We start from the raw sequence: 14,510 nt of genomic DNA on the forward strand, positions 1-14,510 counted from the left end.
TGGTAATTCTATGTTTAATTTTTTGAGGAATCACCATACTGTTTTCCACTGTGGCTGTACCATTTTACATTCCCACCAACACTGCAAAAGTTGCAGTGCCCCAACATCCTTACCAACAAGTGCTATTTTCTGTACCTACTGCCATCACAATGGGTGTGAAGTAGCAGCCATTTTGGTTTTGATTTGCTTTTCATGTGCTTTTTGGCCATTTGTATCTTTTCTTCAGAGAAATGTCTACTCAAGCCTTTGCCTCATTGCTTTGTACAGGTTGTTTGGTTGTTACTGGTATGGTGGTGGTGATGGAGCTGTAGGGAGTCTTTATATATTATGAGTATCAATCCCTTATCAGACACATGATTTGCAAAGATTTTCTTCCATTCTGTGGACAGTGCCCTTGATGTACAAAGTTTTTGATGAAGTCCAGCTAACCTCCTTTTTCTTTTGTTGCCAGTGATTTTGGTGTCATATCAATATTTCTTTCTTAGAGGACCTATTTTCTCCTTCCCACATGAAACTGAACAGGTATGCACACAGCCAAGCCGTGTTTCCAAGTCCAGACTCACACCCCGCCAGCAGCAGCGCCTCAACCCCTGTCCTGCTGATGGGGCAGGCAGTGCTTCACCCCAGCTTCCCCACCTCCCAGCCGTCACCCTTGCAGCCGGCACAGGCCCAGCAGCAGCCACCACACTACCTGCAGGTGGGCACCAGGGCCCAAGGGGAGCCAAAAGGGTTTAGGGAGCAGAAGCCAACCTCAGGCATTCTATCCATTGAAAGGCCTTTTTACTCCCTGCTCTGTCCCTGGTAGAGAGAAAAAGCCCAGAAAGATTCATATTTGATTGATTTTAATGCTTAGAGCTCTTAAAGTCTATGTATGTGAGGTTTGAGAAATGAAGGATCAGCTATTATGCCTCCACTGGTTATATGCTAAGAAGATCCATTTTTTAAAAGTAATTTTTATAATTTTACATTGTGATATTTCCATATTTTTAGAGCAAAAGTCAAATATTAATGACTAAGTTTGTAGGACTCTCCATGCATTCATATATACAAATGTAAAATTCAATCACATTTAGTTTAAGATCCATCAAACTGCCTTAATAAATATGACAATGTGTGAAATTGGGGCTTGCCAGAAACATCTGCAGCACATTTACATGTGGTCACTATTCAGAAGGCAAAAATTATTCCAGGCAAGTCAAACACACTGGAAGAAGGAAGGGTCAGAACCACTAGTCTGGGGGTCCAGATTGGGTAGCATGCCTGTGAGGCTCTTGAAGGGCTCGGGCTTCTCCTTACACACGTGCTCAGGGCGTCCCTTCTAGCCCAGCCTTCACCCTGCCCTGCTTAGTATCTTCATAGCCAGAGGACAGTGTGCAGTCCTCTGATACACCATAGGACTGCAGGACAGAGATGAAGAATCGTCCTTAAAAATCTGGAATGTAATTTAATTCCAAAGCTGCTAAACCCTCTGTGGTCTACTTTTCACATCTCTCTGACCCCACGCATAGTAGGTGTCGGCCTTGACTTTGGCTTTGCGGATCTTGTCAGTTCTCCGTTCACAGAGTGATCTGGGAGGGGAAATGAGGCAAGAAGGCAGATAGCAGGGGAGGTTTCCATATTTTTTCAGGAGCAGCACAGTAGCTCACAGACACTTGTTCCATGCAAGGCACAGGTAAAGCTGCAAAGAGCTCAGGCCTGCTGGCTTCCCTTAGGAACCCAGATATTCCTAGAAGATGGGTTAGCGCATGCACTGAGGCTCTGGGTTAGTGCAGAAAGGGAGGACTAGGGTGGGGAAGCCTTCATAAAGGAAGCCACTTGGGGAGGAGGAAGGCTCTGAGGAATCTACCTTCCAGATACATCCAGAGACTATCCACCCCATGTGTCGGGGAAGGAGTAGAGATGAAAAGACTGCATTTCAGTAGGACAGTCCAGCACAAGGAAAAGGACCAGTGTATTGACCAGCTTCAAACCCAGAGTGGGGAGACTGGGTTACTTGGACAGGGACATTTATTGGTAGGCAAGAGTGGAAAATGAGATTGAAGCTTCTAAAGACAGGCTTTGACCCATTGAGGCTTCTAAACTTCAAGTCAGGATGTTTCCACAGAGTCATCCCTGGGCCACTACCTGCATGGGGACAGACATCAGAAAGATGGTGTGCAAATATAAAAGAAACCAATCCCTGCAGCCTCAGCTAATTGGGCCAAAAGGAATCCCCAGCATTGTCAGAGAACTGGGTTTCAGAATTCCCCCCCATCTGGAAGAGCCTAATGTGGCTTCTGACTCCATTTACGATCCCCAAGATGCTACATGAATCCCCCCCACCCCAGCCATCTGAAGAGGAGAGTCCCAGAGTCTGCAGCATCTCCTCTTCTTTCCCCTCCCCCCACCCCAAGGATATCCAAGTGACCTTAAAGCCAGAAGAGAGACTGACCAATCAGAACCCGTTCTGGAGCTCATTTTCTTTTCTCTCTTGGCACAGGCGCCCACCCCTCTGCACAGTGAGCAGCCGGACTCGCTACTTCTCCCCACCTACTCCCAGCAGCCAGGGACACTGGGCTACGCCGCGCCGCCCGCACAGCCGCAGCCACAGCCCCCGCGCGCACCCCGCAGGGTCAGCCGGCTGTCCGAGTCAGGCCTGCAGCAGCCACCCCGATAGAGGCCTGGCGCCGGAGTCGGACACAATTAGCTTTAACCAATGGACGAGGGGGTGGCTGGGAGGTGGGGAGACGGATTTGCAATAAGCCCTTGGCCTGTGTGCATCCTGCGTACATTTCAGAACTGGATGGTGGCCATCAGTGGAAAAAGAACGAATACTGGCCATGTTTCCCTGGGCGCGGAGGTTCTCGGGCACACTCTACAGCCATTCCGGACGGTAACCGGCGTGGCCTGTGTAGGTGTCGTTCCTCAGTTTACCTACAGAGATGGCGCCCCTCGCTGCATCCCCGAAAGTGCGCAGGTTATTTTACCTGTGCGCCCTACCTGGCCTTCACTCTTGATCGTCTTTTCCTTTGCATTCAAGGACTGGGTCAAAGATCTGTTGGAGAGAGAATAAAGAGATTATTTTTCAATGGTTGTTTTTGTTTTAATTTGCACAGCTGCACAAAGGAAATAACTTCTAGGCACTTTCAGTTTTAAAAATATAGTAAGGTCTCTTGGCTTCATTTGGAGACCACAGTAACAAAAACAGCCCACCAATCAGCGAAGCTGGTTGTTGACCAAGCTGTATAGATCCACACGCTTGGCCTAAACCTTCGCGGAATGAGGCTTTCACCCCATCACCCCACCGGTGGTGATTTTTCCCTCCCAAACATTAACACTGGACTATTTCCTGTTTACTTCGTTGATTGCAACTACAAAGGTGGACTGATGCAAAGCAGAATCTTGCAGCTGATGTTCCAGAATTCCGTAAAGAACTCTTAAGACTTTGATGGAAGAAGTTTCACAAGCAGCCTTGGGGGAAGGGGCAGACTGCAGTCTCCCAAGAAAGCCCACCACCTGCTGGCGCTGTGTGGGAGGACACACATATCTTTCTACATATCTCTCACGATAATTCCGAGGATTGGATTTTCCTTTTCAAAATGCACTTTGCTTTTTTTTTTTTTTTGTATGTTTTGTTATGTTGAGATGTTTCTAAAGAAAAGATTTTATGTAATTATAAGAGGAATTGTAGTGAATTGTACAGCTGTTGGAATAATGACCTATTTCTATATAAAATAAAATTGTACGGATTATGTGTAAATTATTTTGTATCAGAGACCACCAGTTCCTTTCCCAAATATAAAAGTTCCTTGTGTTTTTCTGTGAGTGGACATTTTGTAATAAATTAACAAATTTTTACAATTTCCTCTGTCCCTTGTTATACATCCATGCATACATCTTTTCTCCAGGAAAATATATATATTTTTAACATAAAGATATTTTGAGGATAATCAAAGATTTGTAAACTGTGTGTTGATCAGTTTTCCATTGCTATAATAAGCTGTAACAAAATATCTTAAATAATCAACTTAAAAGGAGGAAATGTTTATTTTAGCTCACAGTTTCAGAGGTTTCAGTCCACAGTCTCATGGCTCTGTGCTTTGGGCCTGGGGGGGCACAGCATATATGGCAGAAATGTCACTTCATGGCAGCCAGGAAGCAAAGAGACAGGAAGAGGCCAGTGTCTCAATATTCCCTGCAATGGCACATGACCAGTGACCTAACTTACTTCTTCTAGGCCCCACTTCCTAAAGATTCCACCACTTCCCAATACCACCATCATGGGCCAGTGACCTGGCCTTTAACACATGGGTCTTTGGGGGACATGTCTAAGAAATCATTCACCTCAGAGGAAATCAAGAGCCAAACCAGAGCACAGTGGAGGCAAGCAATACAATAAGTCATGTAAAAGCATTAAGTTTTTTGTTTTTGTTTTGATGGCACTAGGGTTTGAGCTCAGGGCCTCATGAGCGCTAGGCAGACACTCTACCACTTGAGCCACTCTGCCAGCTCCACCCCCACCCCTCATTTCTTGTAATGGGTTTTTCAAGATAGGGTCTTGTTAACTATTTGCCTGGGACTGGCTTTGAACCAAGATCCTTCTGATCTCTTCCTCCTAAGTAGCCAGGATTATAGGTGTGAGCCACCGGTGCCCAGCTACATTGAGTTTTTCAATGTGTACCAGCCTATCAAGATTCCTGATCTTTATATTAAAGTTTGTTTCAGAAAAACAGTGATCCTCTGTAGAAATAACAGGGAATTAAAACAGAAAAAAGTTTCTGGGAACATCTCAACCTTACAGACAGAGGTTATCTGTCGAGCTGACCAAGACTTTCTCTGGGAAATCATTCATTCATTGCCCATAGTTAAACTCAGCCAGGGGATTCTGTGGGCTCTTGCTGCCAACACTTAGTTGTCAGTGATGTGGACAGGGGAGGGGTGTCTTCGTGTGAGACATATATGCACATACTGTTTGGGGGGAAATATAACACCAACAGCATCTCTGAGGTTGCTTCCAGCTACAGACATCCACCCCCTCCTGAGACTCATAAGGGTGCCCTGGTGTACTATGCTTGAGAACCACCAAGACAATTCTCTTTTCCAAAAGTGCTGGTGAGAGAGCAAAGTTCCTTTTCTTGCTCCACCACATAGGTCTGCACTTCCACCCTCTTCTCTGCAAAATAAAGAACTTTTCTCAGTTCTGTGGTGAAGATCAGTTTTGGGTGCATAAGAAGATGCTATATAATGCTATTTTTGTCAGTATTGGGATTTGAACTCATGGCCTCACACTTGCTAGGCAAGCACTCTACCACTTGAGCCACTCCTCCAACCCTGAGGATGTTATACATCCAAAATTGCTCTAATCTTGAGAAAAAGGTAAGTCAAAATATTTTGCCTGCACTGGGTACATTTATTCTTTGAGGGAACCAGAAATGTACCCTGTTTTTAAAACAAAAAGTCTCGGTGAAAGTGAATTGCCTATTTTTTAATTTAATGTTTTGTAAATTCAAAGGTTTAGAGATCTGATTTTTCTATAAAAGAATATGTGTTTCTAACTGCATTCACATTGTGATTGGATTCTAGAATTTTCTAAGTATAGCACGGTTTTTAATGGACTCAGTGTATTTATTTTCCTAAGATTTTCTAGCTGGAAGCCACTAAAAAAGGGTGGAGTATAACATGCCCCTAATTTAATTTTGTTCTGCCTTAATCTTACACATGTTCAGAATTTGGATAAATTCGAAAAACTGTTATTGTGTAATATTTCTCTAAACCTACAAATATCATGGGAATTTTAATCTCTAAGCTTTTGATTCATTAAATTTTGCTCATGAAAAGGCTATTTTGCAACCCTGTCTTATTTCCAGAAAAAAAAAATGACCTTTCTATTTGGAGAACTATACAAAGTCTTGGCTCAAGTAGTATGACCAAAATGTGAACTTTAAAGCACACTAAAGCTTACTATATTGTGAACAAAGTTAACTCAAGTGTAGCATCTTCCATCTCTAATAACAACTAAAGTTTATAAAATTAATTTAAAAATGTTGTTTAAACATGTAATGTGAATTGGCTAACCAGTAAGCAGTTCTAAGCCATGACATTTCACCCTCTTGCCTAAATGTTCTGGTGAAACTTGAGTGTTTGGTACAAATTTGCTTTCTCTCTTCCCATTGGATAGGAGCAGACTGAAGATCTCTAAGCCAGCTGTTAATATCCTAGAGAAATATCTAATTTAGATCCTCCAGAGAAATGCTATTGGAAGTCTTTTGGACAGACTGGCATGAACTTCATACTATGGAAATAAATTGTTTTTTCTGGGAAAAAAAGTTCATTGGAAAGAAAAAAACTTTTAGGATTTTTGCCTAATCACTCAGGCATATCAACAATATTGACTCCTTTTTAAATTCCAGCTACTGTTTTTTATTGTTATTTCATGTTTTACTTTCAGCACAAAGTCATGACTTTGTGGTTTTTTATAATCTCAGCTTTTCTAATTAACCACTGTTACTGTTTTTTGTCAAATCAGCACAACCTGGCAGTGGGAACTTGCTTCTTTGACTCCTTTATCTTTTTCCAGCAGTGCCCAACAGAAACCAGATTCCAGATTTTATTCTAGATCAGGGTCATAGTCCATCTTAATTCTTTTTCTGCCCCAAAATATGGAATCAACTACCTTCCAAGTAAGGAGTCCTGATTCTTTTTAGCTTTTTGAAGAAAAAAAAAAAAGCAGTACAGATTGAAATTTGGGTGCCTAGAGTAAGAATGGGAACTGGTATTCAGTAAAGGTGCTGCTTCTATCCCTGTTATTGGCTCAACAGCATCACAACAGTGTGACAGAGCTGAGAACATGTGGTGCATAGGGATGGTTCAGTCACTGGCAGATCACCTGGATGATGGTGCACTGTTCAGTCTAGGTGTGTGTAGGCTAAACCATCTAGGTTTGTGTAAGCACTGTATGGTGTTTGCGCAACGTTGAAATTGTGTAATGATGCACCTCTCAGAATATAGCCTGTTATTAAGTGGATTACAACTGAATTCCTCTTAGAGTCATGGGATCACCTTGATTTTACCCATATAATAATCATATTTGCATGATTTTCTACCTTTCTAATAAGATTTGTTAGCCACTGAGTCTTTCTCCTACATTGCCATTCCACATGAAGTCACTTGGAACTATTTGTTTTCATTTCAAATACCTTGAGGGTCAGTGGGAGGGGGAGGGAGGAAGAAAAGGATATTGAGTGGGGGAAGAGGATAGAAGTGGCATATGTGAACATAGCGTAATGAATCCCACTAATTGCTGCTTGAAAAAGGAGGGAAGAAGGAGAGGGGGAATGGGGATATAATGGAGGGGGAATCCCCTCTTATTATTACTGTATGATAAATCCAAAAATATTTTAAATCAAAAACCTTTTGTATGATTCCTGTCTGCCCCACAATTTCAGCTGTATCACAGCCACAGTCTCCTGACTAACCTCCCACTCAACCCACAAACCCGCATAGTACTACAGGACATATCTCCTTTAGTCCCTTCTTTATCACCAGGCCTCTTTGGTTTTTTTGTTTGTTTTGTTTTTTCCATATTATGAGGAACAAACCTAGTTCCTACACATGCTGGGTTAAAAACTCTACTACTGAGCCGCATACTCACCCTTTTTCCTTTTAAAAAAAAGAATTTGGCAGTACTGTGGTTTGAACTCAGGACCTCACTTACACTTGTTAAGCAGGTGCTCTACCAATTGAGCCACCTCCCAGCTCTTTTTGCCTTTGTTATTTTTGAGATAGGATCTCCTGGGTTTTGCCTGGCCCTTGGTTCTCCTACCTATGACTCCTGAGTGGCTGGGATCATAGTTGTACACCACCACAGCCAGCTTTTTTTTGTTGAAATGGGGTCTCGCTTACTTTTTTGCCTGGGGTTAGCCTCAAACCATAATCTTCCCACCACCTTCTAAGTACCTGAGAATACAGATATGTACTAACATACGCAGCTCGTTTCAAAACATTTTTAAGTGGTTCTGCTGTGAAAGTTCCATTGGAACAATGTCATGCTCAGCCCAACATGACATTGCTAAGGAGGACCTCTTTCAGCCTCTTACAAGTTTTGTTTCCAGCAGTGAGGGCTGGAATGTAGCCTGTCCACTTCTTGCTGAACCCACTGGGAAGCATTCAGATCTTGTTTCATTTTAAGGATTCTCTGCTTATCACTAAAAGTAAAAAGGTATAGTTGATCAGTACAGTTAACACAGGAAAGTTACAGAGAATAAGATGTTCCTAGTAAGGAGTTTGGGTTTCTGGGAGGCCTAGTTGTCACTGGCCTGGCTCCAGGCTTGAAAGGAATAGATGAACTAAGAGGACCAAGGGACTGAAACATGGAGCATGCCCCAGACAGGCTAACGATTTTTCAGTCCCCATCCAGCCTTTATTCTATGTCTATTCAACCTTTATTTAAGGAAGCAACGCTGACACCAGAGGGCTGTTTTGTAGATTTCCACTAGAGGGGTCTATTTACAAACAAGAAGTCATACCTATTCACATGTCATCAGTTACATGGAAATGAGGCAGCTGGCAGCAATCTTCTGATTTATTACAGTGACATTCTTTTACCCCTGTGGGTAGTACCCCTGGAGGCTGTTCCTTGATTCCCCTCTAGGCACTGGGCAGGGCATGATGCAGGAGTTAAGATCAGAATTGTGATTCTAAGGGCTGGGGACCTGGCTTAAGTGGTAGAGTGCCTGCCTGGTAAGTGCAAGACCCTGTACCACCAAACTCCACTTCAAACCCCAGTACCACCAAAATAAATAAATAAACAGAATTGTGATTCCAAATAGGCCATGAAGTAGGAAAGGTCTGAGGCAGGTTGTAGGCAGGCAAGGGGAGGAGGAACCAGATTGACAGCAAGAGCCACTGGTTTGAAACAAATTGTTCCACATCCTCCTCTTAACAGAATCTCATTTTGTTGGGAGAGGAGCAGCAATGGGTGTAGCCTCGGTCAAAAACCAAAACTAAAAAACTAGGCTAAATAGCAGTCCTATTTGTTTTGGGCAGGTGTGTGCTCTCCCAGCCTGATTATATGAGAGAGTGAGCACCAGTTCTAGCCAGTAACAAGAGACTGCTAAAAAGGACTTTGTTCTCTGATTAAAAAAAAAAAAGATGGGAGACAGTTTGCCTGTCCATCCCCAACTCCTGGCTTTGGGGACACCTGGGCAACCTGGAGGCATAGCACACATCCTGCTAAAGGATGCACAGGGCTGGGGTCCTGATGAGATCAGAGCCTCTCTCCAGATTTTTTGTCCGCGAGATCTTGACCCATGTCCATTGCAGAAACCCCCATCAGTAGACTGGGGTGGGGGGGGTCTTACCTGGGTCTGGGCATTTTCCCATTCGTTGAAGTGCTTGGCATTAAGTGGACCTTTTCGCCTTGGAAGATCAAGCTCTTTAATTCTGGCTGTGTCTGTCATCCCTAGGACGGCCAGCTAGGTACAGCACCTAAGAGATTCAGTAAAGGTTGGAAGAATGAATGAGTGAATGGGAAAAACAATAGAGTGTCTTCTCTCCCTGGCCCTGCTCCCATCCAATTGTGGGCCTCGATTTTGGTTTCCTCAGAAGGCAGATAAGAGAAGCAAGCCTCTTCTTACAAAGCCAAAGGGAACCTTCCTCCAAAAGAGGGGCAACCATGCGCATAGCTGAATCGCTCGGCCCCCCGGCCAGTCCAAGCCCCGCCTCCGCCCCAGGTCGCTCCTCCCCTAACAGGCTACGCTAACCTCATAGCCCCGCCTCTCCTTCCCTAGCCACACCCCCTGCCCCAGCCCGCCGCCGACAACCCGGAAGTTATACTTGCGACGCGGCTCTCCTTCCCACAATCCTTCGCGCTCTTCCTTTCTACCTTGGGCCTGGCAGAGTGAGTATGGGTGATTGGTCCCGGCTCCGGGAATCCGGCTCCATCCTTCGCTGGGACTGTGCTGGTTGGCACAGCGGGATCTCTCTTGAGCTGCTCAGGGGCTCCGTGTTCTCGGGACATGGAGTCCGGCGTTGTGTTAAAAGTCTCTCGGAGCCTGGGAGGGAGAGCGACCAGGCTTAGTAGGGGAGCCGGGTGGCAGAAGTTTCCGGGTCGGGGACACATGAGCGGCGCGGATGCCTAGGCCGCCAGGTGGCCAGCTTCGCCTTGTGCACACCTGGGCAGCTGGGGTCTGGCCAGACTCTCCGCACCCGGCAGTGTGGGGCCGAGAGGAGGGAGGACTTAGCTTGGGCTTGCCCCACTCTGCTTGTTCAGAGCGTCCTTATCGCCTGCATTTAGATGGCTCCCGCAAAGAAGGGTGGCGAGAAGAAGAAGGGCCGTTCTGCCATCAACGAGGTGGTGACCCGAGAATATACCATCAACATTCACAAGCGGATCCATGGAGTGTGAGTATCCCTGCAGGGGGCCGGGGGTCCGCGAGCTCAGTCCTTGAGCCTGGTGGTGGTTCTCAGGACCGGGTGGTCTCGACATGACGCATTTCTGCAAAATCTGTATTGTACTTGAGGTGTGCACGGTTTGAGTGTAATGATCTGTGTGAGGTTAGTGACTGGGAATTCGATATTACCTCGTTGAAATTTCTGGAAGAGTCAGTTTTGGAAAATTTGATGGTAAAGTGAGAACTAAATCTGAGCAGCCTAAAAGGTAAAAGAAAAGCATCCAGGGCATTTCTTCCAGTTAACTAAGAAAAGCCCTGGATGTGAAATGGGATTATTTTTGTTCTCTGACCCATACAGATATATACTAATACTGGTTGAGTTGGAATATCAGAAGTGAAAGTGGAGAGAGGCAAATAGTTAGCAGCAGTTATGAGGGCAGTGTATGTTGATGACCCATGTTGGTTGTGAAATTGGGATGTGTGGCTATTACATGCAATGATTGTGGATACTCTGGTGTTTGTATGTTTTAGTTTTTGATAAGTTTCCCCCCATTTTTGTCCATGGTGCTTACTGGTGATGATGGAGACAAAACCTGTTACTTGAGGTCGCGTTCTTTTTTTTAATAGAAAAAAAATATACTCAGTGAATGTTCTATTCGGGTACCAATTTCTTGGACTTAGCTGTCCATTAGGGCAAATATTAGCAGAGATTTAAATGTGTGGCAGCCACATTCCCTCTTACCCTTTTTATTTGGGGCTTATGGAGCGCTTAACTGTTTTGAGCTCTGTGGGGAGGCTGTTAGGGAAAAGTAGGCAGCAAGCATTTAGAGTATTAGATGGCACAACAGCACTGAGTGGAAAGTAAGCGCTGGAGCAAAAGCGGGGTGCAAATTAAACGCCACACAAATAGAACCTTGTAAAGAGTGGGTGTGAGCCATGGGGGCATTTTGGGCTTTGTTGCAAAAGTTCTGTGTGAGAATCTGCATGCATCCTTTGGTCATTTCTCAGTCCTCACTTGATCAACAATTGGCAGTTAATTTTTCTGAGACAATAATTTATTCTTGATTTTGCTTCCTGTGGCTCCATAGTATTCCTACTTTACTAAGCTCCTCAGGCTCTGCAAATCCTTCTTAACGTGGAGATGGACAAGACTCAGTCCTCTTTTCTGTTCATGCTTGGTAATAGCAACCATTCAGGCTTCAAACATCTAACTGCTATTTGATGTTTCTCCTTAGGTAAACAGGCACCTCAAACTTGATAACATCCAAACCAAACCACTGTTCTCTACTCTAACCTATTTCTCTACTGGTTCCTCCTATTACATTTATTGGTGGTTCAGCCAGTCTTGTGGGCTCTTACCTTCAGGAATACACCCACAATCTGGCAAAATGTTCTGCCTCCCAAACATGGTGTATTGTCATCTTCCATTAGCTTTCTAACTTCTGAGTGCTTGGCAATGAAACCACAGTTTACTAATCCTTTTTTTTCTGGTGGTGGTATTGGAGTTTGAACTCAGGGCCTCTGTAGTATTGATGCCATCTGATAAGTCACTTGCATGAAGTATGTGAACAATAAGAGTTTTGTCTGCTTGGCCAGCTGCTCTTGTTTCTAGCCCCTTCTGGAAGTTAGCTTGTTTGGGCTTTAGAAATAGCAAGGAGGCTGGTTAAAGTAGAGCAAAGGAAGCAATTTATATTGTCTTGATTGTGGGACACTTCTTTAGGATGTTTGGTGTATGTCTCAGGGTAGCCTTCACTTACACAAATGCTTGGCAGGCAATCTGCGCGCATTTCAGGCCTCTGCTTAGTAATTGTAGACCAGTGAATTAATTGCATTGAAGTGATCTGTGCCAAAACATGCCATCTTGTGTTTTAATATTTAATATTAAGCATCTCAAGATTATACATCTTGTCCCAAGTACTAATGGTAACTGAGCATTGAATACTGGTGAACAAAGAATTGCTTCTGCCTAGTTCAAGGTTTGCTTTCTACTTGCTTTATGAAAACATGACATAGCATAGGTATATGTCGTAAATTTTTTTGCTCATTTTTAATTTGCTTGCTTGTATTTCAATCTTAGAGGCTTTAAGAAGCGTGCCCCTCGGGCACTCAAAGAGATCCGGAAATTTGCCATGAAGGAGATGGGGACTCCAGATGTGCGCATCGATACCAGGCTCAACAAAGCTGTCTGGGCCAAAGGAATAAGGTATTACAGTTATCTGTGTTAAAAAGTGGCCTTCTACAATAACACCAGCTTGATAGTGTGGTTACTTCGAATGGAAGTATAAAAACTACTGCAACAGACTCGGGTGGGCTGGCATTTTCAGGGAGGAACTTTATCTAGGAATGTGGACTGACAAGGAGACAGCAGTGTGGGGTGGGGGAGGCATTGCACAGAGAGCAGACTTGGTCAGATCTGGGAGCAGCATGGGAAGTGGGTGGAATGAGTGCATGGAAAACCAGTGAGTGGGGATGGAGAGGCAGGAGCTGAGCCAGATAGGATCCTCTGGATTACATGGGAAGCCAAGCCCACTGTGAAAACAACGGTTCTTAACCTGGGGCAGCATCATTAGCCTTTCCACAGAATAGTGCTGAGGTTGGGAAACCTTGTTTAAAGTGGAGAGGGGCAAGTGGCAGTAGATTGGGTTATACTGGGAAGGCAGTGAAGTGCCAACCTGGAAGTAGGGATGGATCAGCTAGAGGAGGGTGAAGATGTAATATAGACTAGGTTATTCTATGGTGGGGGGGGTCTTCCTCTGGGTGGTAAAAGTTTACAATTGGATGGATGATCCAGAGAGAGGCCCAGGACTCAGCTCTGACAGATGTGTGGCGAGAGGAGCAGTACCCAAGTAAAGGACCTGTGATGCCTTCCTGAAGGTACAGGGAATTGTGTTGCAAGTGCTAAGGAAGACTGACTTGGAGAGGTAGGAAGGGATGAATTTAAGAGTCTTGATGGAAAAAAAGTGGTTTGATATTTTTTGTTAATCCTTCATCACATCCTATCCTGAATCCTAACTATTTATATTTATATTTTAACTCCCCAATAAAACCAAGAGCTAAGGGAAGTCCTGTAGGAACCCAGGGCCTAGAGTGACTCCTAGCGATAATGGGAGGAGATAATCAGCTGTCCTGCTGAGAGGTTGGGTAAGATAGGATGAGAGGACTGTGTATAACTTTAACTAACAGAAAAGTCCCATGACAAGATTCTACCTGTATATATTTCTGGCTGGTCAATCAGATTAAAAGACAGAGCATTAGTAGCAGGGTGGGATGTGTGAATGCAGCTGGTGGCTAGTTTCTTGTGTGAGTGTGTGGCTGGAGTTTGAACTCAGGGCTTCATGCTTGCTCTACTGTTTAGCCCTAGGTGGCTAGTTTCTAAAAGGAAGAATTAACCTCAACATTTCTATTTTTATTAGGAATGTCCCATATCGTATCCGTGTGCGGTTATCCAGAAAACGTAATGAGGATGAAGACTCACCAAACAAGCTCTATACTTTGGTGACTTATGTTCCTGTTACCACATTCAAAAGTAAGTTTCACTCCATCCACCAAACTGTTTAAATTACCTAAGAAGTTTCCTTAGCAACCTGAATTCATCAGTTACCCAAATGCTGTGCACACCTGTATATATGTATGCCTGATAACTCCAAAAGGCAGACAATTACAACACATTTTTAAAAATAGTGTCTTGATGTGGGAAAATGAAGAAAAATTTGAAAATTGATTCATATTATGGGTTTTAAAAAGGTCCCAGGAAATGTAATACAGATCTTTCTAGAACAGATTTTTGGGGATTTGAATATTGTGATGAGTGAGCATGAAAGCTGACTGGCTGTTAACTTCTTTTGCAGATTTGCAGACAGTCAATGTGGATGAGAACTAACAGCTGAGTGGAAATAAAGTTATAAAACTGCCTTTGTTTTGGTTTTCCCTTTCTAGTTAGGATGTACTGTGCTTGTATGTCAAAAGCAGTTTCCAGGTGTGTGAACACTCAGAGAGCCTGCCCAGTCCCTGGAGTTTATTTGAATAGGGTCCAGGGTATTTTAAGATGATTCTGACAAGTACCATGGCTCTAGGTAGTTGGGAAGTTGAGGTGCATTAAAATATTTTTGCAGAAACCAGTGTGTAGGGTTCATTCAGCTA

The 14,510-nt window shown here is 44.0% G+C and overlaps 2 protein-coding genes and 1 long non-coding RNA gene across 9 annotated transcripts in view; 2 read left to right on the forward strand and 1 right to left on the reverse strand.

The window, feature by feature from the left end:
* Npas2 (neuronal PAS domain protein 2) overlaps positions 1 to 3,068 on the forward strand; it is a 156,293-nt gene extending 153,225 nt beyond the window's left edge. For 5 of the 6 annotated variants that reach the window (XM_074050369.1, XM_074050371.1, XM_074050370.1 and 2 more), the window contains exons 20-21: positions 523 to 697; positions 2,480 to 3,068. In XM_074050369.1, the coding sequence (XP_073906470.1) occupies positions 523 to 697; positions 2,480 to 2,656 (352 nt within the window). In that variant the 3' untranslated portion in view covers positions 2,657 to 3,068. Of the gene's footprint in view, positions 1 to 451; positions 698 to 2,479 lie in introns of all 6 variants that reach the window. The other variant, XM_074050373.1, reaches the window with a different exon arrangement.
* LOC141414880 (uncharacterized) lies at positions 36 to 9,714 on the reverse strand. 2 transcript variants are annotated; one of them, XR_012439835.1, is made up of 3 exons: positions 9,339 to 9,714; positions 2,980 to 3,034; positions 36 to 2,124 (listed from the first exon to the last, which is right to left on the reverse strand). It is a non-coding gene; the product is annotated as an uncharacterized lncRNA (long non-coding RNA). The 2 variants fall into 2 exon arrangements; XR_012439834.1 differs by having other exon boundaries at positions 2,967 to 3,034; positions 9,339 to 9,713.
* Positions 9,715 to 9,826: 112 nt separating this feature from the next.
* Rpl31 (ribosomal protein L31) lies at positions 9,827 to 14,281 on the forward strand. Its single transcript, XM_020177056.2, has 5 exons — positions 9,827 to 9,877; positions 10,274 to 10,380; positions 12,448 to 12,573; positions 13,784 to 13,896; positions 14,219 to 14,281. Exons 2-5 carry the CDS (start codon positions 10,274 to 10,276, stop codon positions 14,248 to 14,250), a joined length of 378 nt encoding a protein of 125 aa, XP_020032645.1. The 5' UTR covers positions 9,827 to 9,877; the 3' UTR covers positions 14,251 to 14,281.
* Positions 14,282 to 14,510: the final 229 nt, after the last annotated feature.

Source organism: Castor canadensis, chromosome 12, assembly GCF_047511655.1.
Source record: "Castor canadensis chromosome 12, mCasCan1.hap1v2, whole genome shotgun sequence".
Lineage (NCBI taxonomy): Eukaryota > Metazoa > Chordata > Mammalia > Rodentia > Castoridae > Castor > Castor canadensis.